The sequence below is a fragment of the Miniopterus schreibersii genome (genome assembly GCF_964146895.1).
Source record: "Miniopterus schreibersii genome assembly, chromosome: 1".
Lineage (NCBI taxonomy): Eukaryota > Metazoa > Chordata > Mammalia > Chiroptera > Miniopteridae > Miniopterus > Miniopterus schreibersii.
Window position 1 is genome coordinate 84,116,814 of NC_138101.1, and position 26,255 is coordinate 84,143,068.

The 26,255-nt window shown below is 38.0% G+C and overlaps 1 protein-coding gene across 1 annotated transcript in view; it reads left to right on the plus strand.

The window, feature by feature from the left end:
* NEBL (nebulette) overlaps window positions 1–26,255 on the plus strand; it is a 342,430-nt gene that overhangs the window by 177,932 nt on the left and 138,243 nt on the right. Inside the window, exon 4 of the mRNA XM_081143312.1 lies at window positions 4,545–4,652. Coding sequence (XP_080999438.1) covers window positions 4,545–4,652 — 108 coding nt within the window. The remainder of the gene's footprint in view (window positions 1–4,544; window positions 4,653–26,255) is intronic.

Below are 26,255 nucleotides of genomic sequence, written 5' to 3' on the forward strand. Positions count from 1 at the left end.
CTGTGAGCCTTTTTCTTACGCTGGGCTCCCTCAGTATGAACTGCTGAGTGTTACTTGATGATGACTCCAAACACAAAATACCACTGAGCATGCACGCTTTGGCAGAAAGGATCATATGTAAGCAACACAGGTCATTTTTTAAATTTAGTAAGAAGGAGGAAACTAATATTTGCTAATGACCTACTAAGGGTATGTCTTTGCTTGATGTTTTCACATGTCATTTATGTTCACCCTCTGAACATTGTATAGCATATTGCTTTGCTTTGCTTTTTCCATTTTATAGCTGGGGATCAAGAGTATTAGGAAGTTGAACAAATGAAGATCACAGAACATAATTAGGTTGTTTTTTAAAATGATTTTTTAAATGTTTTTATTGATGTTTTGTTTTTTAGATGAAGGGAGAGGGATAGAAAGATAGAAACATTGATGAGAGAGAAACATCATCAATCTGATGTCTCCTGCACGCCCCCTACTGGGCATTGAGCCCGAAACCCGAGCATGTGCCCTGGCCAGGAATAGAACCAAGACCCCTTGGTTCCTGGGTCGATGCTCAACCACTGAGCCACACTGACTGCGCAACAGAATTAGGGTTTAAATTCAGGCCTTTTGACTCTTGATTTAGGGTTCTAATCTATAGTACAGGAAGATGAATATTTCTGTGTGTACATATGCAGATACATGCATATGGTTCATGTCAATATTAGATAGCATTCAGTATTTGAAATACATTTTTATGTTACTTCTGAGGAAAAATATGGCAAATCATATGGCCTATTGTGTATATTTCTTACATTTGACTTTAAGAATGTGCCTTTATTCATTTTTGAAGGGATAAGCCCATAAGAAACTAAGACTGCGTTACTTTCCAGGTAGAGCACAATCTCTTTCTGAACTCACAGTGGCATCTTGATTCTGTACTACCTTCTGTGTTCTTCCTGACCTCTGACAAGAGCATGTAGCTCACCTGGCTGGCGAGTCTGCATTCTGAGTCTGGGCCCGAGGACTCTTTCTGTCTTCTTTGGTCCTCAGATGATTCTTTCAGAGTGGATAACTGAGGAAGGAGGAACAAAATTGTCTGCTCCTCCTCTGTCCTGATCACTTCATTTGATTAATAGTGTGGCCAGAGAGAGCCTGGGAAACCAGAAGTCCAGCATGTTGCTGCTCCGAGTACAGCAATCACCTCTTTCAGATCTTATTGAAATGTACCTTTTCACTGGGGCCTTCCCGGACCACTCTAGAGAAGAGGGGGTTTGGGGCTTGGTGAGAAGGAATTAAGCAAAGAAAAAAAGACTCATGGACATAGAAAACAGTATGGTCATTGCCAGAGTGAAGGGGAGGTTGGGGAGGTCCAAAGGGGGATAAATGGAGATGGAAGGAGATTTGACTTGGGGTGGTGAACACACAATACAATATACAGATGATGAATTATAGAATTGTACACCAGAAACCTATATAATTTTATTAACCAATGTCACTCCAATAAATTCAGTTTAAAAAGGACAGTATTCCTCACCCTTATCACTTCCTTTCTAGTTTTATTTTCTCTTTGACTTACCACTAACATAACATTTATTCAACTGAGATAGATCTTGTGTCTTTTTCATTTTTCTCATTGTAATGTAAGCTCCATGAGGGGTAGGATCATTGACTCTTTTTTTTTTTCTGCATTGTTTCCACACCTAGAATAGTACTTGGCACATAGTAGGTGCTCAATAAATATTTTTTGGATGAACAAAGGATTGAATAGATGAACATTTGATGAGGAGATTCCAGAGAATGGCATTCCGAGAACACTGCCATTGTTATTTGTGGTATTGAAGTACTTTTTAACAGGAGAGTGGACAAGAGACCAGAGATGGTGATAATTTTGTATCCAATCCTGAAGCATTAAGGGAAGAAAAGGCATCTTCACTGAGGAAAGAGGAGTTTCTAAGAGAAGTTTATATGAAGCTCAATGAATACTGTTGCGTTAATGTTGAATGCTTATATATAAAAGCACTTGCTATGGACTGAATGTTTGTGTCCCCCCAGAATTCTTACGTTGGAAACCTAATCCCCAATGTGATGCTATTAGGAGGTGGGGACCTTTGGGAGGTAATTAGGTTATGAGGGTGGAAATCTCAGGAATGGAATTAGTGCCCTTCTTTTGAGACGCCACAGAGCTCCTCACCCCTTCCACCCATTGAGGTTCCATGGTCTTGCCCCTTCACCAGATGCTGCAGCCAAATCGATCCATTTTTCAGTCCCTGAATACAAGGTTCCTCCTCTCTTACATCTGGCCAGACTTTCTCCCTCTCTGCTTCCGCCTCTCTTCTTTCTCCCTCCCCTTCTCCCTCACTTTTTCCGTTTCTTAATCATTTGCTAATCAACCCATATGGGCCAGGTGCTATGATAGGTTCTGGGATCACAAAGATGAATAAGATTTTGACCTTGTCACCAAGTTTCATGTGTTTTAGACTCAGTAGAGAGCTAGGATTTAAGTGGGTGGGAATATGGAAAAGAGAAGCACTGACTATTGGCTTGAAGGCTCCCCGCATGCAGGAAAGATAGACTGGCTGGGTTGGTGCTGGAGCTGGTGCTGAGACTATATGAGGTGTGGCTGTGGCTCACACCATTGGAAAGGATTACACATCTTCTAAAACTCTGCAGACCATTTGCAAAGATGATCGTATCCTCTTTAGTATAATTGAGGCAAGCCCAAATCATGATTCTTATGTGTCTTGTGAATGTGGAAAGGGCTGTGAAATGGTAATCAACTTAAAACTTCTGATTCTGGGGTTTAATGGTTTTTTTTTTCAGCTCTGTGTTTGGAAATTACCATTAAAACAAAACGAAACAAAACACACCCAAACTAATCACAGAAAGAATATGTGATTATGCCTTCTCTGAAACTGGCGTTAATGATGTTGGAACTTGGCTTACAGGTTTTTCTTCCTACTTCTTCATGCCTGTTGCTATCGTAACCTTGTCCCCTTTCTTACTTTTATTATTTTGCTGTTCTGTGCCCTAGTGCTAACTTCAAGCGAAGCTAAGTGGCTTCCCTGCATAGTTAGGCATCAAACAAACTCCAAGAATGTACTGGTGTGTGTGTCTTCACACGTGCTGGGAGATTGAGGGTTAGACGATTAATTTCATTCAGCATTTTCTGTGGAAGAAAAATGAAGTGGTAAAGGCCTTTTATTTAGGGAAATAAAGTGAGGGTTTTAGTACTTTTATAAATTTAAATAAAAATATATAGAGAACATTAGATATTTTAAAGCTTAAAGTAATGAGAGTATCTCTATCTTTCTATTTATCATCTGGGATTTTTTTTTTTCCTTTCAAGCTTTTCTGGTAAAAGGAATCTTCCAGTGGTCTTAAGGACAGTAATGCCTGAGAGAATTGAATATTTAAATACAGACAGGACTCAACGAAAACAGTCATTCCATACTCAGCTAAGGAAACTTTAAAATTTATACTGAAAGTTACACTTACTGAATCATATTTTTTATTAGTTACCCTAAATGTTTATTATTAATATAAGTTTTCATTTGAAACTGATAATTATGAATGTAAAATGGGTTATCAAAACTGTGTTTTCATATTTCTTAATATTTAGACTTTTAAAGAAATAAGAACAGAGTGATATAACCATCTCAGTCATTGACAAGCAGAATATTTAACTGGCGTTACAGTTTTTATCATTATGCTAATAATAGGAGATGGGGCTCTAGGAAGATTAAGCATTAGCTATTCTGGTCCCTCGAGGAAACTGTAAAATTCACCTTCACTGGGTTGCAGTGAGAAACAAAGTGTATTTAAACACTGGAAAAAAAAATCTTAGCTACCTCAGCGCACAGTATGCTAAGGGCACGTGCTTGAAGCCTTTTAATCTCAAGGTGTGGCCTGTGCTATAAATACTTCTGTAAGCATTTACATACTTGACATTTAGCTATACAGCGGTGTATAATCATATCCACATGCTTTGCATTATGAAATGGAATGAAAACTTTGTAGGAACAGGACTAGCTGTTGAGGATTTCATATGTCTTTCTCTTCCATAGTGCAGTCCAGGCTCAAAATGATGCTTTGTCACTGACAAGAAAATTACGCTTTCTTTTTCCATCTATTTCTTCTTTCCTTTTCTTTAGCAGTAGGACAACTATTAATGGTGATAATAATAACTATTACGGAGCACTTGCTTGCTTGCTTGCTGTCGGCTAGGTACGAGTATTAGTCTATTTGCTCCTGTCCTTAAGACTTACCGAATAGCATTATTTAAATATTGTTGTTGTTGCCATTTTATGGGTGAGACCCCTGAGGCACAGAGTGGTTAAGTAACTTGCCTAAGCTCACACAGCCAGTAGAGTGGCTGGGATATAAACCAGGCAGTCCAGCTCTGCCCCTTCCTCTCCCTGCCGCTTGCTGCTAGAGCTGTGCTGGAGGCCTTGCTTCCAATTTTAGCAGCTTTTTTGGCCCCGGCCTATCCTGAGTGGGATTTGTGATTCCTCTGTTTACTTCTCTTTTTCTTTCTTTCTTTTACTGCCCCCTCCCTCTCCCCTTAGGTCAAGTACAAAAGAGATTTTGAAGAAAGCAAAGGGAGGGGCTTCAGCATTGTCACCGACACCCCTGAACTACAGAGGCTGAAGAGGACTCAGGAACAGATCAGTAATGTAGGTGACTGTTGAGTGACGTGGTCTGTGACTTGTGTTTCTGGGTGAGAGAGTGAGATTGGGTGACTTGGAAGTGTTCTTGTTGTTTTGGTGTCTAAGCAGTACTCAGTGCAGCACTTACCTGTGAGTGCTGAGTTCATATATGCTGAGTTCATCTGCGAAATTCCTTCTCTTTGATGAAATCATCACAGTTATCTAGAGCCTAATGCTCCAATAATAATGACTATATTTCTTTAACTTAAAAGAAACTATTGTGATTTAATATCTTACTCCATTTTGAATGGTTCTCAGCTTTTGAATTCCTCCAAAATAGGACTCTCATAGTTAAGTTAAAAAACCTGACATTTATTATTATTGCTAGTTTTTGCTGTGTGGATAAGCATACAAAAAATATACATAGAAGGTCAAGTATCTTGAGAAATCTCATATTTGCTAAGTATGTGTATATAAGGTTTCATACTTTAGGTATTTGTAAAAGTGAAGTATTATTACACCTCATTTTCGAAATAAACATTTACCTATGAAGTTGCTTTGAGTTTGAAAGCTGCGTCTTGTTCAGTAATATATATTCTTTTTGAAAAAGCATATTAGGTATTGAAAAGTGTTAGTTCAGTACTTATTACAGGTGGATCGACAGCTATTCTTACTTTTTGTAATTTATGTCTGTGATTATGTTTCTTCCAAAGTTTGTTAAGATGTATTTTATTCAGAAAAAATTAGTTCAATGTTAGGTAATCAAGAGGGACTACGAATGATAACAACTGTGAACGTGACATAAAAGTGTGTGCATATAAGCATTTTTTATGAGTTTATCTTGTGTGCCCCTGTATAGTCACTAAACTTCATATATCTAAATGTTATAAGTTTTGTAGCCTTAATTTCCAAGAAATATTTAATTAGCAAATGGTTTAAAACTCACTGATATTGGGCTATTATCATTATAAATAGTGTGAAAATTTGCATATAGAATAGTATATACTTTGATAAAGAATTTTATTTGTCAAAAGTTCAAAAACAGAATGATGTTTAAAAAACATTTAGGGAGTAAGAGGAGACAGAATAAACACTTTATTTTTTCATATTTCCTAATATTTACCCACTGTTTGCTCTTTAAATGAAGATTTTATTTTAGGAAGGACTGTTTTCCTTTGCAGAGAAAGGGCTGAATTTTAAGGATTCATGGCTTCTGTCCCTTAGATTTTCTACCCACTCTCAACAAGCCCCACTCATGAACACTGAAGATTATTCCCTTCATCTGTCTTTCTTTTCACTCTTTCCTTAAATCAAAACCTATTTTTTCTTTTAAAAATGCAAATTAAAGACACATTCCACTGGCAGTTACATTCAGTAGTGTTTCTTATTTTTGCATTACTTTGGGAGAGCTTTTATTTAAAAAAATAAAAATAATGCTGCGCAAAACAAAGCTGTAAATCTTCGACTACCACAGAAATTTATTTCAAAAAGAACTAAACATTTCTACTTAAGACATCCACGTGACAGCTAACATAAGGATTGCAGTGGATTCAAAGGTAGGCCTTTTAATTTATATTCAAATTAAGCCAAAATTCATATTTAATAAGAAGAACTGATCATTTCACCAACCTTTATCATTAGCAGGAATATACATTTTATTCAATACCAGAGACTGTTTGCAGATCCACTCTTCATTATGAAAAAAACCCTGTAACATAGGTACGTATAAATTTATATTTATCATATGCATAACAGTATATAAAAATACCATTTAGACTAAGTCTATAATTAGACAATGATGATTTTTTAAAAGCATGTAATTTAGATATCTTAATTTTTTTTTTTTGTTGCAATTATCTTGATATTAGAAACCATAGCAGTCTTGCAAGTAGTACTTTTAGCATGATGAGGCATATTAATATTTGGATAGTAGTAAAAAACATAGATTTCATAATATTACTGGTAGGGATTTACTCTTGAAGAAGGGAAGCTATTAAGTATTCTGAGGTCTAGTGAATTTATTATTCATTTATGAAGGCTGCAACTTTATGAACGTTTTTCCGTGATCTCATGAGGTTTTCCATATTAGCCAAAGGTCTTTTTTCTATAAGAAACATGGTTTAATCTGAAGGTTGGTACGTTGGCTAGTTCCATTTTCCACATTACTTTCAGATAAACCCAAATACTGAAATATATTGGCCAAATCCAGACAGATATTTTTGACAGTGGCCTGGACTGTGTCTGTTTTGAGATGAAGAAGGTGAGAAAATGTCCAGTCTGGACAGGCACCAGACTCTTTCTTCAGGAGATGCTGGGATGCTCACCCTGGAAATTATAAGGGATATGAGAATTGAGTTCCAAGTTTAATACAGGATGACGCAGGTGGGTTACTAAGCCAGGGACTTCACAATCTTTATTTTTCCATTTGCTTCATTTTCTTACTTGTTTTTACTTTATTTAACTTTGAATGTTGTCTGGATCTTTTTTCCCCCTTTTTAATAAATTTATTGGGTGACACGGTTAACAAAATTATACCCCTATCAGGTGCACAGTTTCACAACACATCATCTGTACACTGTATCGTCTGTTCATCACTTCAAGCCAAGTCTCCTTCCATCACCATTTATTCCCCACATACCCCACCCCTGGCAATCACCACACTGTTATGCTTGTCCATGAGTTTTTTCTTTCCTTTTTTTCCCTCTCAATCTGTCTGGATCTTTCTAAGCTGCTTTTAATCCCTTTTGGACTAAAGAAAGTATAAAGACATAAAACAGGGGATTTAATGACAATTCCTAGGTGTTTTGGGTAATACGTTATGGATGAGTGGGCATTTTTGACTGCTTGTGTCTGTGTTAGTTACATGAAATTTTTTTCACACACTCTCATAATCATTTGTCCGGGATCTGAAATCATTTGGAAATGCCTACTTGAGTCTGCATGTGTTTGTGAGGTGTGGGATAAAAGACAGCTGTAAATTTGAAATTGTGTGTAATGAAAGGGTAAGAGTGGGCTTAGCTTTGACTTCCTTCTTTTGGGGTCTATAATGACAACACACTGACCCTGGGAGATTTATTAACTGCTGCAATTTAAAATTCTTCTGCTATATTACTCACTTAGTAGAGCTGCAGAAAGAATAAGAAAAGAGGCCAGATTATAGAATGTACTAAATGGTTGGAAAGAAACAGAACTGATTTCCAAATAAAAAATTTTTTCCATGAAATTCCAGAAGATGTCTTCTTGACTCCCCCACTCCACCTTCCCAGCCCAATTCTAGGGCATAAATTCACAAATGACAGAAATTTTTTTATTAAGTGATATTTTAGGAAAATGTTCTTAAAGGACAGTGTACAGACGTGAATTGAGGAATTTCTGTGCCTTTGGACATTTTTAGAAACCTTTTTTTCTGTTGGTGGTTGTAAAGGTGGTTTCTGATTCAGGTGGTCACCCCCTTTGCGTTTATAAGCAGTGCACTCAGGGAACCAGCAGCAGGAGAGCAAGGCAGAATCACTGCAGACATCGGAGGGACGCATCCAGCCTGGGCAGGTTATCGATGGATGTCACTCTGCCTGCTTACACACTAAGACAAGCTGCACTTTCAATTAGCTGAGATGGTCTGTGGATAAATTGTGAAATAAAATAGTAACATCCAACTCCGAGAGACTTTTACAATCTTTGTGCTGTAGATAGGATTTAGATGCTTATTTTTAAATTTATTTCAGGTGGCGGAGAAATATTTTATGAAGGGGAAGGGAAAAAAACACCCAGATGACAAATCTTGTATTTTACAGACTGACTGAAATAGTAAGTGTACCATTATGTGGTTTGCCAAGATTTGTTTCTGTCTTTCACTCACGGAGGAAATAACTGTGAGTGTCTGTGTGTCTGCCTGTGTGCGCCTGTGTGTTGGCTTCAGTGAAAATCGTTAGAACCCCTTTCCTTAGATCACTGACGACACAGATAATAGTATTTCCACCTGCTGTATGTTCTTTCCCTTACCCTGTCAGTATCTATAATTTTGGTTATCTCTCCTGTTTCCCAAATACCTGTTTTATTAGCATTTTCAATTTCGCATACCCATTCATAAGAAACACTTACTTTATAAAAAAAGCTAAGATTGAAGTCTTTTTAAAAGACATTATGGGAAAAAGAGTGTCTCTGTAATTTGATATTGAAATGTAATTATTCTTAGGCTTTTGATGTAGCTATATAATTTTTCATTGACTTCTTAGAATGCAAAATAAATTATATGCTCATTAATAAGCTCAAGTGGATAGTGTTGATTTAGTTCCCTAAGACTTTGTGAGTTAACTTAAAAAATATTAGATTATTGGTGGCAAACATGGCCTAATAATTGAAAAGCAGTATCTATGGGCTATTAAAAGATTTGATTCAAAGTTAGATTGAGTGTGAGGGTAAGCATGAAGGTGGGGACAACTATCTAGGGATCTGGTCTCTGTAATTTAAATAAATCATTTTGACAGAGACTGACTGTGGCCATGTTCAGGCTGCTGACAGTGTGAAATTGAGTTGTATGGTGGACAGAAGACAAGCAGTCAAGAGAAATCCCCAAAGGCAAAATTTGTTATGTAATTGGGTCAACTCATGCATGAGAAATGCATGCTAATTGTAAACTGGTGGCGAAATTAGAGTGTATGAGGCAATTAGGCCTTATATGAACCCAAACAACTGACATCAGATTTTTCTTTCTTTGAATAGTAGACAAACATTAAAAAAAGAATTTTTTAAAGGGGAGAAGGGTAAAAGAAAGTCATTTAATGTTAAAATTAAAAAAAATTATTTGTTAATTTTATTCCTTTATGCAAGAAGCATAACATTTTATAACTAATGAAAATTTATAAGCAATCTTCTAATTTTGAGTAGTAAAACTTAGTACACTAAGTAGTTTGAAAGCAGAATGGGATCGTAGTTTTGCTATAACTCATAACCGGGTTGATTAACATAGGTGATTGGTTATGAGGTCAGTGGCTTAGATTTAAGCCTTTGAAGTCTATTATTTTCACAGAGCAAATTTATACGTTACTTTAATGATATGCTTTATCTTCAACTTATCTTATCTCAACCAGCGACTCTGATGCATTCTCCAGTAATAGTGGGTCAGCAGCATTATTTTAAAGCAAAGATCAACTGTGTTAGAGAAAGTGATAGGGCAATAACGTGTATTTTCCTTCTAATACCTAACACATGTATGAATGCTTTATTCATTTCGAAACACTTTGACATATCGAGTCTAATTAGAGCCTCTGAACAAGCTCTCCTCAGGGAAAGTATTTCTATAAGGAATACTTATACTTTCATGAGAAAAATGTACGGAAAATTACCTCGTAGTCTTTTCTCATTTCCAAATCTGTGGTTTCCCTAACACCTGGTTTTGCTTTATTTTTCCACCTAGGGCAGAACTTCAAAGGTTGATCTCTTCTTTTTATCCTCAATTTTTTAGCCACAGTCACTTAAAGAAACAAATACATCCCAGACCAGTAATTACTTGTGCATGGCAAGTACAAGAGTTGTGGTTGTAAATGGCATTGTCTGAAGGGGAGGCTTAGGAAGGGTCCCCGTAATAAAAGAATTAACATGTATGACTTTTTTTTGGAAACAAGATGAAGGATCTGTCCTTCATGCAAATGATTTCTGAAGATCTGTCCTTTGTGAACCCCCTTTTTCCCATTCCTTTCTTTTTAGTCCCACATTGTTCAGGCCCTTATCCTGCCCGAGTTGTTGCAGGAGCCTCCTAATTGGTCTTATCTCCTTCCAGGCTCTTTCTGCTCCTTCCATTGTATCTTAAACACTGTCATCATATGACTTCCCAAAATATCTGTTTCATCAAGACCCTAATTATGACCCACTAAATTTTTTTCCTTGGACCTCAACTGTGAGGATAAAGCCTAATCCCCTAAACCCTTTAATTCCCAACTCTAAGGACCCTCTACAATCTGCTTCTAAATTATTTTTCACCTCATCTGTCACTGCCCTTCAACACTGTTCTTTCATTTGTTTTAGACCTTGCCAACTTACTGTGTTCTGGACTTTTTTAAGAGTCATTCCTCTTGTTTGGAACAATTTCACACTATCTGTGAATGACATCCCCAGCCTCTGATCCTAGATACACACTCAGACCCCAGCTGCAGAGATCTCTCTGAATCACGATAGTGCTCTGTACGATAGCACTAATATCTGTAACCACTCATTTCACACATCACAGTCCACATTTTGGCTTTAATTAGCATTTCCCATGGGGTGTGTTTTACCTCTCTAAACTCATAAAGGTGAAGATTATTCATGTCCTTTTCAATTTATTTTTTGTATATCCAAGAATGCATATCATGGAGCTTTGCACCTTACCTTTCTTGTCATGTCCTTAATTTAGGCCCTCTCTACCCCTTGCTTGGGTTGTGGAAATAAGTCTCTTGACTGTTCTCACCTGCCACAGCACTGCCTCTTCTCCCTCCCAAGCTGTTCGTCTCGTGGTTGCTTGCAGGGTTCTTAAAACACACATCTGATGTCACTCTCTTCCTTAAAATCTGTCAGTGGCTGCCCATTGCCTTTGGGATAAAACGCAAAACCATTAGCATGGAGTGTGAGGCTGTCCCTGGGTTAGTGCCAACCGAGGTCTCCAGCTTGGGTGTCTGACTTGGACTTGGGCCCCATCCACTTCAAAGATCAGCCTGGGAGGCCGTCTGCACCCTCTCATATCCACACTCAGCTCAGAGGCTGCCTTCTCTTCCCTGGCCTTGCCCTTCCTCTCCCCAACCTGACAGCCTGGTTCTATAGCTGTGTTATGAGCTTTCTTCCTCCTAGACCGAACTCTATGAAGTCTTGGGCTGTGTCTTTTTCTCTGTAGCCCGAGGACTTAGCACAGAGCTAAAATTGGGAAACAAATGAATTGACTTCTTGTGCCAACAAATCTTCTTCCTATGGCTTCTCACTCTGCCCAAGCAAGGCTGCCAGCTCGGGGACTTCCTCAGGACCGTCCCTGATAAACACACCCATTTTGATACTTTAAGGAGTGAATCCCCCTTGCATTGTGTGAATTTCATCTTGTAATGGTGGTTATTACAAGGTGTTTTAATCTTTCTAGATTTATTTTAATCAAACATCTAATAAAATCTATGTAGATATCACATTGATTTTCTTCCTTAAAACTCCCAGATCTTTCCTTCATTCTGTTGTCCTCCAGCGTAAAGTAGTTACCTGATAAATATTTGTTCAGTAAATGACTGAATTCTATTAAGGGTGTCATTTTTCTTTCTTTTTTTCTTTTTTCACTTTTTTTTTTTTAATTGTTCCAAATATGACCCATGTCCCTTTTTCTCCCCATTGACCCCTTCCACCCTGCCCCACCCCCTCCCCAGTTCCTCACCACACTATTGACGGTGTCCTTGGGTTATGCATATATGCATATAAACTCTTTGGCCAATCTCTCCCCACCCACTCACCCATGCCCACCTTCCCTCTGAGATTCATCATTCTGATCCATGCTTCCATGTCACTGAATCTATTCTGTTCATCAGTTTATTAAGTTTCTTAGATTCCACATCTAAGTGAGATCATTTGATGTTTGTCTTTCTCTGCCTGGCTTATTTCACTTAGCATAATATTCTCCAGGTCCTTTCATACTGTCCCAAAGGGTACGAGATTCTTCTTCTTTACAGCTGCATAGTATTCCATGGTGTAAATGTCCCACAGCCTTTTTATCCACTCATCCACTGATGGGCACTTGGGCTGTTTCCACATCTTAGCTATTGTAAATTGCGCTGCTATGAACATAGGGGTGCATATATTCTTTCTGATTAGTGTTATAGGATTCTTAGGGTATATTCCTGTAAGTGGGGTCACAGGGTCAAAAGGCAGCTCCATTTTTAATCTTTTGAGGAACCTCCATACTGTTTTCCATAGTGGTTGCACCAGTCTGCATTCCCACCAGCAGTGGACTAGGGTTCCCCTGTCTCTACACTCTCGCCAGCACATGTCGTTTGTTGAGTTGTTGATGGAGCCATTCTGATAGATGTGAAGTGATACCTCATTGTGGTTTTAATTTGCATCTCTCTGATGATTAGCAATGTTGAGCATCTTTTGTCTGTTGGCCATCTGCATGTCCTTTTTGGAGAAGTGTCTTTTCAGGTCCTTTGCCCATCTTTTAATTGGATTGTTTGTCTTCCTCTTGCTGAGTAGTATGATTTCATTGTACACTTTGGAAATTAGCCCCTTATCAGATGCATCCTTGGCAAATATACTTTCCCATACCGTGGGGTTCCTTTGTATTTTGAAGCAGATTTCTTTTGCTGTGTAGAAGCTTTTTAGTCGGATGTAGCCCCATTTGTTAGTTTTTCCTTTGTTTCTCTTGCCCTAGGAGATGTATCAGTGAAAATTCCACTACGTGAGATGTCTGTGACTTTACTGCCTATGTTTTCTTCCAGGATTTTTATGGTTTTGTGACTTACATTTAAGTCTTTTATCCATTTTGAATTTATTCTTGTGTATGGAGTAAGTTGGTGATCTAGTTTCATTTTTTTGCATGTAGCTGTCCAATTTTCCTAGCACTGTTTCTTGAAGAGACTGTCTTTACTCCATTGTAAGGGTGTTATTTTTCTATTTCCTCAAGTTTTATTTCTTCTCTTTTTCAGAAGAGTGTGCCTTTCCATCCACCTAAGTCTAGGCAAATAAAACTTTTCTTAGGATAAGAGCCATAGTACTGTAGGGAACTAAATCCCTTCAACATGGAATTGCTAATACCTAGAATAATGCTTGACACTTAGCAGGTACTCAGTAAATCTGTGTTGAGTACATGAATGAGGCAATACTATTTAAAAGATTGACTAATTTTGCATATTCTCTCTCTCGAAACTTCTCTTTGCAAGAAAAGTAGCTTTTAAAATTACTGTGAATTAGTCATTTGTTTTGTGCTATTTGATAAACACCTATTCACTTTCTCCTATTTTTACTTAAATAAATTTCTATAGTTTCATCAAAAAATTGTAGCAGTATTCTCTCAATAAAGCAGGACCAATTGTCTTCTAATGTGGCATCTAAAAATTTCATTATATTAGAAATGCAAGGACTGCCCTGTTTTAAAATGTCAGAGCCAGGGAATTATTTTTGGTGTCTAAGCACCCGAGAAAAATAGGGCTTGCATTAGTCTCCTCAGGTTGCCATAACGAAATACCACAGGCTGTGTGGCTTAAACAACTGCAATTTATTTCCTCACAGTTCTAGAGGCTGGAAGTCCTAGATCAGGTCGAGAAGAGTGGTTTCTGGTGAGAGCTGTCTTCCTGGCCTACAGATGGCCACTTTCTTACTGTGTCCTGACATGACCTTTCCTCAGTGCACATGCATGAGAGAAAGAGATCTCTCGTGTTTCTTCCTCTCCTTGTGAGGGCACTGACTGAATAGGATCAGGGCCCCACCAGATGACCTCATTTAACCTTAATTACTTTCTTAAAGGCTCCATCTCAAAACACAGTCACATGGGGTTGGGCTTCAAAATTTGAATTTGGGGTGGAGGGACACAATTCGGTTCACAACAGGACTAAATGAGAAATGATCTGTGTATATCACAGGGTAATTTGGAGATAATTAAGTAACATACATTTTGTAATCTGGTGGAGATGGATGACACCACCTGTTGCATTGCAGGAAAACTTATACAATCAGTTTTTATTTTTTTCCTGTTTCCAAACTGAACAATTTTAACTAAAAAACAAAATTCCTTCTAGGTCCTATTTCCAGTCCTTTACTGGCCCTTTCAAGCCTCTTTTTATTGGTGGTTTTTGAACCTTCGTCATTTATAGGAGCAAAGATAGAGTGGTAGTAATTATGTTTTTAAGTTTTCCAGTTCTCTGTTGAGCTAGGCAGGTCACTCACGTGACCTGTGCCAGCAGTTTGGCCTGGGCAGATGTGAAGAAAAAGGAGAGAAGAGGTGTGACAATAGAAAAGAAATATGCCTATGTCACAGGGAAAGGCTAATAAAGACGAGTTTTTTTTTTTTTTTTTTTTTAAGTCTCAATTTCTGGTACATTTTAAAGATTTAAAACTTAAAAAGTTATCTGACTTTTCTTTCAGATTTTATTATACCTTTTGGAACATAGCTATGGAGAGTACATGTTATACTGAATATTAAAGAAAACCCAAAAATCTTGCATATATATTTGCGGAGTCTCCAAATGTGAATATTATTAATAATTATGCTCTATAATTTCAATGGATATTTGGAGGTAAGTTTAAAACCTTTTTCTTTTAGTTAATAAGTGTAATAGTCAAATGTCACTTTAACTTATTAGGAGGTCATGAATCAAGGGAGACAGAAATTTGGGAGGGCCGGGGGTGGAGGGGGAGAGAGTAACCAAAGGATTTATACGCATATATGCACAACCCAAGGACACGGACAATGGTGGGGACAGGGACTGGGGAGGGGGAAGGGATGGGGTGGAACGGGTCATTGGGGAGAAAAAGGGACATCTGTAATATTTTAAACAAAAATAAAATTAAAAAAAAAAGGAAAAAAAGAAATTTGATTAAAACCCATTGGTAACCCAAGCTAAGTTTATAAAATTAAAGAAAATTGCATGATTAACAGTTAGAAGCAATACTTTTAAAAAAAGTATATGCCCATCTGTTCTCTAGTTTACCATTTCATTTTCCCAAAAGAATTACGTTATGAATATTGCTTTCCTTTATTTTTTGCTTGTACTTTCTACTATAGCTTTCTTTTCACTGCTGTCAGGGCTGCTTTGTCGTCTTTTGCTCCTCTGCACAGAGCTATATGCCATGCTGCTTGTAAAAGCATATCTCTAATATTTGTTTGAAGGACCTGTTGTTTTTGTGAAGTTCCTCCAGACTTGGTTCCAAGGACAAGAAGTCATGATCATTTTTTTTTTGGTCTGCTCGTCTTTCTGATTTACTTTTCCCCTTGTGGCTATATTAATTATGACAAAGTCAACCTTTAATTTGTTTGAATTAAGCTTTTGTACCATTTCCTTCTTAAAAATCTCACAAGCGTCAGAATTTGCTTGTGTTTAGCAAACTGAAAAAGAGTATAGGTTTAGAAAAAAGAACAAAAGGAAAAAAAACCTTTAAAATCATTGTGTTCTTCTGAAAACTTGTTACTTTTGATAGAACTGATTTCCCCAAACGAACCGACTTAAATATTTACTTTTGTTGTGTAATTATTTTGAGGGCTCCGAGGGAAAACAATATTTCTTGTTCATGTTTGACTGCGAAGAATAAGACTACAGTAACCTCACGTGTGCAGAGGTGTTTGTTCCTTTAATATTTGCTGTGGACATTGTGTTGCACAGGCCGTGTGCTTGCAGAAAATATGAAGAACCACTTTTTGCATGGGTTTTACACTAATGTTAGGATGCATGAAGTGAGTGGGAGAGGCTTTCACGGAGGAGGGGAGCCTCAGGGCAACGTAAAGGGATCTATGAGCGAGAGGATGGCGCTGAAATGAGCAAGGGAAGGAAGAAACATGATGAGGTGAGGAACATGCAACAGCTGCTTGTTAGAGGGCAGGGAGACATTACTACTGAAATGTAGATTGAGGCAGGATTGCTGAAAGAGTTGTATCAGATTTTCAAATGTGCGTATTTTTGGTATCTGTAAATAAAAAATATCCTTTAAAAGAAACCACTTTTGGAAACAATGATTGGACTTGAGAAACATTTTTCAGTGTTTATTATGTGCCAGGCACTTTGCTGGAGGTGGGTGGGGTGGGATAGAATGAGGGATAAAATAGGTGTGACCCCTGACCTCACGGAGCTTGCAATTTATTCTCTTACTGGGGAGCAGATCATTGCTGCTCAGAGCGATAAATGCTCCATAGAGGGAGGTTTGGGAGGTAAAGGAGTCGAACCCTTGCCATGGCTATTTGAAAATAGTTGTTGGAAGAATTTAACTGAGTCATTTTTTTTAGAATATTTATTTTTAGAGACAGAGGGAGGGAGAGCTAGAAACATCGACGTGAGAGCGCAGCATCGATTGGCTGCCTCCTGCGTGCCCCCTCCCTGGAACAGAGCCCACAACCTGGGCATGTGCCCTTGACCAGAACTGAACCAGCAACTTCCTGGTGCCCAGGACGATGCCCAACCAACTGAGCCACACCAGGCTGGGCCTGAATCACTTTTTTGAGTCATGATTCATACTGTTTTTTTGTCAATTGGTGCTATCAATTTTGTTTTTAAGTTTGCCTGTCTCCTTATGTATTTTCTGCCTGTTAGTATGGGTTTCCAGAAAATACCATTTAAATTAATCAAACCATAGTATTACATATAAACTAAAAAAATGCTCATTTATAGAAGAATATTGATCATCAAACTCATTAATTTGAGGATGGTTAAAACTATCAATATACATTAAAAAATATATACATTTTTGCATACATTTAATAATTCATACATATGTTCTCTCTATTTTGGTTTTCAGTGCTTAAGAAGTTGAAAGGTTTTGAAAATAAAACTATTGCCATTTTTCTTTATCTCCTTCCCCTAAACTCTGTAGTGATAACTTCCAAAATAAAATTTCATAGCCTGGTCCAAAATATTGAGAAAACATTTTGCTTTTAAAAATCATACACATATCTGCAAGAGGCACATATGCACCTGTGATATGTATGTTTCCCATACACACGTAGAGTGTACAGACATGTTTGAGTACAGAGCTACCGAAAGGAAATGATAAACATTGCTTAGTGCTGTTTGGTTTCCACCTTGGGTGATCTTGGCCCAGTCTGTGCTCACAACAAATCTCTGGGACGCCCCCTCAGTGCTGTGGGGTCTTTTCCTGCCAAATATTGTTCTCTTGCAAGATTAAATAGCCGAATCAGTGTGGCCCGAATCTTGATCCTGCTGAGAGTATTAAGACTCCTGCAGGTTGTAATACAGATTAGCTGGTGAGAGCTCTGTTGGAAAAATAAAGTGAGTTTCTCTAAATGAATTTAACAACTGCTGTGAACCTTTTTGTGTCCTCCAGCATGAGTGAGTGTGCTGGCAGTTAACCATTTATTTTCCTCCTTTTTCCCCCAAAAGTTGCTCCAGTCCACTCTTGGGCATTTATTATAAATATTTTCATAACTTTATTTCACATTTTATGTTTTGCACGATAAAACATTTGATGTGTTAAATTACTATGTGCCGTGAAAAGTAGATCATTATTGACTTTATTTATTTGAGGAGGAAAACCATTTTTTATACTAATAAAATTAATTTAATGTCATTTATTTAATGGAATGAACCACACCACTGGGTTTTTTAGATTAAACTGATTAGCATATTGCATTCTGATCATAGGCTTTATGTCATTGGTCAAAAAATTGTGAAATATCTAGCAAGAGGCAGAACGGATGGCTAAAATTATTTACATTGCTTCTGCCTCTATTCTATTATGATTTCTGCTTCTCAGGGTGGTTGATAATCTTTGGAGGTTTTAAGTTTTACAAAGATTATGATGCTTTTCCTTAAATGAAATAAATTAAAAAATCAACAGTAATGACACTAAACTCTAAAGCATAAAATACATATAACCTGAAAATAATTAGTAGTTTGCTAGGTTTTCTGGTTGCTGGCTTCTGGGTAAGTTCATCAAACTCTTTTCTCTTTTGGGGGCCCCTTCCCTCGCTTATGTCTGAAGCATGTGCTCAGGCTATTTATGAGACAGTCCCCCCATCTGCTTTCTACTTATTACTCGTTTGTCTCCTGACGCCTCAAGTGTGTGTGTATATCAGTGATTTCTCAGTACAAATGCCTGTGACTACGATTGTAAATGGCAAAGCACTGCACAGCTGTAGTGCCATTGAACTGATCAGTGCTTTGTTTACTTTTGTAGATGGCTCCTTCGATTATTACTGTGATTATTACAATAATATCATGAAAAGATGAATCATTAATTGTTATTTTTTTAACTTGTTGCCATAAGTACACCAAAAACTAGGGGTAAAAAATGTCCTGAGAGAAGGCATGAGAAGATGGGAGCAGCATCAGTTTGGCGGCGTTTAGCCTGTCTTCATAAAATAACCTATAGTTTACAGTTATCCTGTGTGAGGGTGTTAGACAAAATACCACCTGATCTTAAGCCTGTTTTGTGAATACTGTGGAAGTTACCATGCTGTTGGTGAAAGAATTGGGCCAGAACCGAGGTCTTCTGCCCTCTAATCTGGTTTGCCTTTTTTTTTGGACAAATGACTCTGAGTCACCTTTTTGGCATTGTCAAAATGGCAGTTATTCAGAAATAGACTTTCAAGTTGCATTGAAAAAGGCCTCCTAAGTACTAAACTATAAACCCTCAAATATCATTAATGGCTCAAAAATGCATCAGCTCAAGTGGACAAAATATTAATGCTTTATCCTTACTAAGTGCCCATGGGATTTCTCACAATATGAAGGCTTACCCTATTTTTAATTACGAAATACATCACTATATAAACAAGCTGTAGGAACTCAGTACAGTTTAAAGAATAATAACAAGATGTGCACCCAGCTTAAGAAATAGAGCAATTTGGGAATCTTTGAAGGCTCCTGACTAGTTCCCAGTAACACAAGGGCTACTGTATCTTGAAAACACAGATTTTCATAGTGAAATGATGAAAAGATAATATGAAAATCCAATTCCCATTTATGGAAACAATGTATGAATTTTGGAGAAAACATCATTGTTTTCTTTCACTGTGCTTCATTAAACTACAGGCAGCCTGGAGGGCTTATCCTCTCACTCAGCCGTTCAGGACTCAGGCACGAGAGTGTCGGTCCCTGAGTCACTGGGCATCTTTGTTTGGACTTACATGACACTTACCCCCTGAATGGGGGTGGGTGGGAACAGACGCTCATGAAGGGTTCATTCTGTGCTGGGCACAGTCAAGCCCTAGAAAGAGTTGTCGTTACCCTCATGTCGCAGATGAAACTCATCAGAGAGGATGAGTCAGTTGCCTAAATGCACACAACCAGTGAGAGGATCAGAGCAGGGCTTTGAGCCCTGGTTCTTTTGGACTTCAAAATGCAAGATTTTCCCTCTATACCACAATTTTGGGGCCATATCTTACATGTTATAATTAGAGCCCTTGTGCCATAGAGTAAATGTCACAGATATGAGCTTCCATTTGTTGGTGCAGAATTAATTTATCTTTAAATGGCATTTTGGAGGTCACATAGTGATATTAGGACCAAATGTGGAAGTTTCAAATTTCTTAACAGTGAGAACAGAGCTTTGTCACCCATGAGTAGAATGTCGCGTTCAAACGTGTCTGTATGTGCTGGGATACAGGAAGGCTTTGCATTGCTTCTGACAGTGGATTTATTCATGTGATACCTGATGTTAAGGTTTAATACATAATCTCCTTCAGGATATACTTACCTTTCTTGTTCCACCCTCCTCTGAAGGTGCCTACTCTGTGCTTGGCACTGTTTAGGAGCCGAGCATATAAGATCTAAGTACATACAGTTCTTTCTTAGCCCAGAACACACAACCAGCCTGGTAAGTGTGTTAGGAGAGAGATGAGGCGTCGGTGGCACAGAGACAGGCACCTAGCCCTAGCTGGTCACTGCTGGCTCACAGAAGAAGGTGGCCTGGGATGAGTTTCTGTGAATGAATCAGGATAGAGGCTAGGCAGGAAGACGTAATGGTGAGTGGTGGGTGGCAAAAAACTTCCCACATAGGGGAACTAAACATACAAGAAGTCAGGAATGGAACTGCATGGTGTTTTTGAAGAACTGCAAATACCAAATTTACCCTGAAGAATTTGGGGAGTAAATAAAAGATTTTTTTTTTTTAACAAAGGAATGACACTAGATTTTAGGGTAACCGTTTGTCTAAATTGGGTGGGAAACGTCTGGCACTCGGGCCAGATAGGGCCTGTGAAATTGTTTGGCCCTGCCAACACAACTGCAGGCAGAACTTGAAATCCAGTAAATGTAGGAGCTTTTTTCATAGCTAATTTTTAAGATGATAATTTTGTATGGCCTGGGAATGATGTTATAAATGCCTAAATGGCTCTTGGCAGAAAAAAGCTTCTCCACTCCTGGTCTAAATGTTGGGAGTCGTTTATCTAGTCCTCTTGTCAATCTGGCCCCTCTGTGGGTTGGATTTCATTGTAATTTTCACCATGGGATTTTGAGGCCCCTTATTTCTAGCCATTGAGCCTGAATGATTAAAGTGCTAGTATTTGTAGGGGTCTGCTTTTGGGGAACAAATGGAATTAAATCATTTCTTGTACCTCTGTATTTTTAAGCTATGCCAATTAAAAAAAGAACATAAACAGTTTTACTGCATGGATTTATAGTTGAATCACAAACATTGAGCACAGGTGTCTGTATGGTATGTAAATAAGGCAGGGGTGTGTTCACACCTCAACAGTGATACAAGCCTGGGATAGCTAGTCTCAGATACAATGTCAGGTTGGCAGGTCTGAGAGTGTAAACCTGCATAAATACATATGCCTTTAGCATTGCATGCAAATGCTATATTAGTCCCATGCAAATGTGGAGAGAAAAATTTCAGTTAACTGAACTGTCAGTAATGGGTGGTGTTCTAGTAAACTTTTTATTATATTATACTAAAGGTTGAGCCTAAACCTGTGTTGATCTTATTGATGGTGTTTCTAAAAGTTAAATGACAAACCAGAGTACAGTTAATTTTTACCCAAAATTTTAACTGCCTCTTGCCTAATATGCAGGCCGGAGATTGTGGACATGGATCAGCACAGATCACTATACAGTGATGGCCCAAGAGATGACCCAGGGTCCCCTTATCCTCAGAACGCTGTCTGGAAATAATAATTTTTGGCGGTTTATGAAGATGCTTACCTGAGATTGTTTACATCTGACTCCTAAAGTCAGAATGCAAAGGAACAAAATCCTAGTAGTTGAATAGTTTTGAAATACTTAGTTTTGTATGTGTAAGGAATTGAGGACTTGATCCTAGTTAAAAGCAAAGGAAGTTAGTTTTGAATTATAGCAAGATATGTAGGTAAGAAACAAGAAATAACTTCCTACCATATGTGGATTATACGATAAAGGCTCTTTCAACTCTTAAAATGACCTATTTAGGAGGAGCATTAAATCGCAATCATTATGCTTCTTTTCTCCTACAGCTGAGATAAGAACAATAATATTTAATGCTTATTTTAAGTTGAGAGGATCAGTGAGAGCATGATGCGAAAGCCCTTTGCGTGACACAGAAGAAAGACACCATTAAATAAAATTATGAAACTGGGCTTTCTCTATGAAGATACATACACAGAGGGATGACTGGCTTTCGGGTTTGTCCTTTTACAATTTTATTAAAATGTAATTGAGAAACACGAGGAAAGCAGTGTAGTCTGGCTTGGGAGTCAGGGACACAGGAGTGCCCTGCTGAGAAGGAGAGGAAAGCAGGGCGTGCACCACAGGGCTGTTCTGAGCTTGGCAGAGGCCCTCTTCAATTCCTCCAAATCGAAGGCCAAGTGGTGGTAATTCTTCCAGAGGATTCCAAAATGTTCTATTTTGAAATGGGGACTAATAATAGGCAAAAAGTGGTATGTTTTTTGAAAGGTCTAATTTTCTTCTTCCTTATGGTTTTTGTTCTTTTAAAGAATATTTGAGAAGATCTGATGTTTATGACCCTGAAAAAGACTTAACGTTATTAAGGTGGGAGAACAATGTTGAACAATGTTGGATTATAAAGTCATTTTGAAAGACAGAATAGGCAATAATTAGAATAGGCAGAAATTAAGCCATAATGAACAGTAATCCTAAAGAGAATTAAAACACAGAAAACACTGCATTATTTATTTGGATTCAGTGGGAACGTGCCGAGCGAGAGGCAGCTGGCTTTCTGCTTTTTGGAATGTTTGTAGAACTAGAGAAGGAGCTGTCAATCAGATTTAAGCTCCCACTTAATTCTTGCTCCTAGGCCAGATCTAACTGTAAAGTGAAATGGGGAACAGACACAGTTTACCATGTGACTGAGGACAGAAAAGGGGCCAGGGTGACAAGAAGACTTGAGCTTGGATTCTGCCTATACCAGTTTCATCACTACCCACCATTTCCTGGGATCTTTTCTCAGCAGATCTTTGGGCCTTAGAGCTGATTTTAGAGACAGACAAGAGCTGGATTCAAATGTCAGCATCTCCTTTTATTGCCTGTTACTCTGGGAAGTAGAGTAATAAACTTTTCCTGCGTCATTCGCTTCATTGTATCTGTTTCCACATCTGTAAAGTGAAAATAAAAAACATTGAACTTGCAGGATTATTATGAGAATTAAATATTAGCTCTTATACTGTAATTAAAACATTTGGCCTAGTGGTCAATAACTTGTAGTTTTCTTATTATGGAATAAATGGAAATTGAGATGAGATCCTGGCATGAAAATGTTTTGAAACAGTCATTTCACTTTGTAGAAATAACAGCATTTCCAATCTTCAAATTTATTACCACTTATAACAGTTTAATTTATTTGGAATTCCTCAAAGTAACATTTTTTAAATTTTATTGCCCTCTCATAGTTTTATATAAAACATCTTCATTAAATAAGGTTTCACAATTTTCTAGGGGGCTAATGTCTGCTATAGAATTTTCATTGACGGGAGTAGAAGTTGGTCCTTTTAATGAGAATAAGATACTGACTTAATGATTCTCATGTATTCAAGGTGAAAAAATTCTCACTAATGCAGCTTGGCACAAAATATATTATTATAAGTCCACAAATGAACTGTTTCCCAGGTTAAGCTCAGGATCCTAAGAGTTGTAGACAAATCCCTAATGATGTTTTGCTTCCTTGCAAGCACTGTGCTAAACATCAGGACCATTTAAATGCCAGTTTATAAACAGGATGGAGGAGATGGATGGAGGGTGGAGGAGACCCCATATTTCTGCTGGAATTCTGTATTTTAACTTAAAACGATAGAAACTTACATTTAGATCCTGCTTCTGTTTCATGAAAAGGCAGATTCCAGATTCAGACTTTGATCTGCAGGAGATCTGTCAGTGTCCATGGCTATTCCCAGGTGATAGGCTGTTTTAGGGCACGTCACTGGGTGGGCTGGCTCATTGGGTGAGTCCTCAGTTCTGTTACCTGTGTTTTTCCAGGCAGTGCTCAGCGACTTCGGTACAGAGATGCCAATCATCATCTACAGTTTCTGTTGGTATTAGTATGACTTGCAGGCTCATAGTAGCCATTTGTCATATTTAGCATAGTCTTGGCAGTTTAAAATTTCTGTTACTTGTCATCCAGAAATAAATATATTTTGTGATCTTTGTTATAGATACCCATGTGTGTATTACACAAAATCCATGTCTAAGAGGGGATTGTAGATGCTTCTTCAGGGTGACTTTTATAGCACTTAGCACAGTGTCAAAGGATTGCTTTAACTTTCTTTCTCTCCAGCCATCTACACTGTGGGTCCATGAGCTCAAGGAATGTGGGCAGTCATATTTTTAACCCCTGCACCAGACATAGTCCCTGGCATGAATTAACATCCAATAAATGTTTTAATGAATAAATAAAATGATATGCTACATGACGTCACTGTTGATAGCATGCAAATTTATTTCCAGATTCATTTTCACTCCAAACTTTTATGAGGCCCTCACCTAAATCTTCTCTCCTGTTTGGCTCCTAGCACAGACGATGTCATGCCTTAAAGATCTGTCTGTTAAGAAAAGATTAGATATTCTGGAGGTGCTATAGTTGCTCCTTATATGAGTCAGAAATAGGTTAAGGGATGAAAAAGACCATCCTCAGATCTAAGTACAATAAAGGTTTATTTTTTTCTGCCATCACAGGCCAATGCAGGTTGGTAACAGAGACAGGGTTGTCGGGGCTCTGCTCCATGCAGTCAGTCAGTGATCCAGGCCTACCTGGTGTTTCTGATGTTCCCTGGGCCTCGGAATTCTCCACTGGATGAGCTACATCTGCATGTAGTCCAACAGAGAGAGGAACCAGGTGGATCATGAGAGGTTTTAGGGGCTAGGTCTTGAAGTCATATACATTGATCCATCATCCATACTCTGCAGGCTAGGTTTCAGTCCTGTGATGTGTAAAGAAGGAAGACAAAAAATAGGTATCGGTGGCCACGGTCAGCCCCTTTTATCAAACATCTGTCCTTCTAAGCCGGGCAGAAAAGGTGCCAAACTCTTTCAGCCTCATGTTCTTTCAGCCTCCAAGATGCTTGCCCTATTCTCATATGAGCTGAATTTGGATTTCAGAGAGAAGTAGATACGCTCTATAGTGTGAGAAATACTTTGGGTTGAGAGCTCTTTTTCTCTCTCCTTTGTTTTGAGTGTGTACCTGACTCAAGTCTGGCACAGTCACTGGTGAGACTGATGTCCACTCTAAAGTGAGGCTTTGCAATAATATGATAAATAGGGTTCAAGTGTAAAATGCAGATTCAATTATTTTTAAAAGTTAATGAAAAAATATTTTCCAATCAATCTGTACTGTCACAGAAAGTATAAAAGTAAAGTGAAACTTATAATGTATGTAACTGGCCACATACTGAATTGAGAAGCCCCATGTGGTCACAAGGAAATTATTTCCTAAACACCATGTCTCTGAGATAAGAACTGTGGCCTGTTCCCATTTGAAAACTGGAGCTGGGTGGAGAACACCCACCTGCCAATTGCCAGTTGTGTCCAAATTTACTAACCTGTGGGGCTTTACTATATTATCTTTTATAATTATTAAAAGTTTCCATTTATCTACCACTCCTGAGAATGAATCAGACATATAATGTAATGACATACAGGTAACTGAGAATGATGCTTTGTGAAAATTACTTTTTAAAATTAAATTTATCAGGGTGACATTGTTTAATAAAATTATATAGGTTTCAAGTGTACAATTTTAGACATATCATCAGTATACTGCATTGTGTGCCCGCCATCTAAAGTCAAATAATCTTCCATCACCGTATATTTGTCCCCCTTTACTCTTTACTATCTATCTCCCACTCCCTGACCTCTGGTAACCACCATACTGTTTGTCTGTGCCTATGAGTGTTTGTTTGTTTGTCTTATTTGTTTATTTGTTGCTTTCAGTTTTATATCCCACATATGAGTGAAATCATAAATCATATGGTTCTTGACTTTTTCTGTCTGACTTATTTCACTTAGGACGATATTTTCAAGATCCACTCATGTCACATCACGGCGGTATTTCATCTTTTCCGATGGCTGCCTAGTATTCCATTGTATATAAATACCACATCTCCTTGAGGCAGTCACCTATCCAAGACAATTTGGTTGTTTCCATGTCTTGGCCACTGTGAATAATGTTGCAGTGAACATAGGGCTGCATTTATATTTGCAAATAAATGTTCTCACATTTTTCAGATAGATACCCAGAAGACGGGTTGCTGGGTGATACGATAACCCTATTCTTAAATTTTTGAGGAACCTCCATAATCTTTTCCATAGTGGCTGTACCAGTCTACATTCTCACCAGCAGTGAGTGAGGGTCCTTTTTCTCCGCCAACCCCTCCAACACTAGTTATTACCTGTCTTGTTGATAACAGCCACTCTGACAGGTGAGGTGGCATCTCATTGTAGTTTTGATTTGCATTTCCCTAAGAGCTGTAATAGCTGGTGAGATTAAACATCTTTTTACATATTTGTTGGCCATTTGTATGTCTTCTTGGGGGGAGTGTCT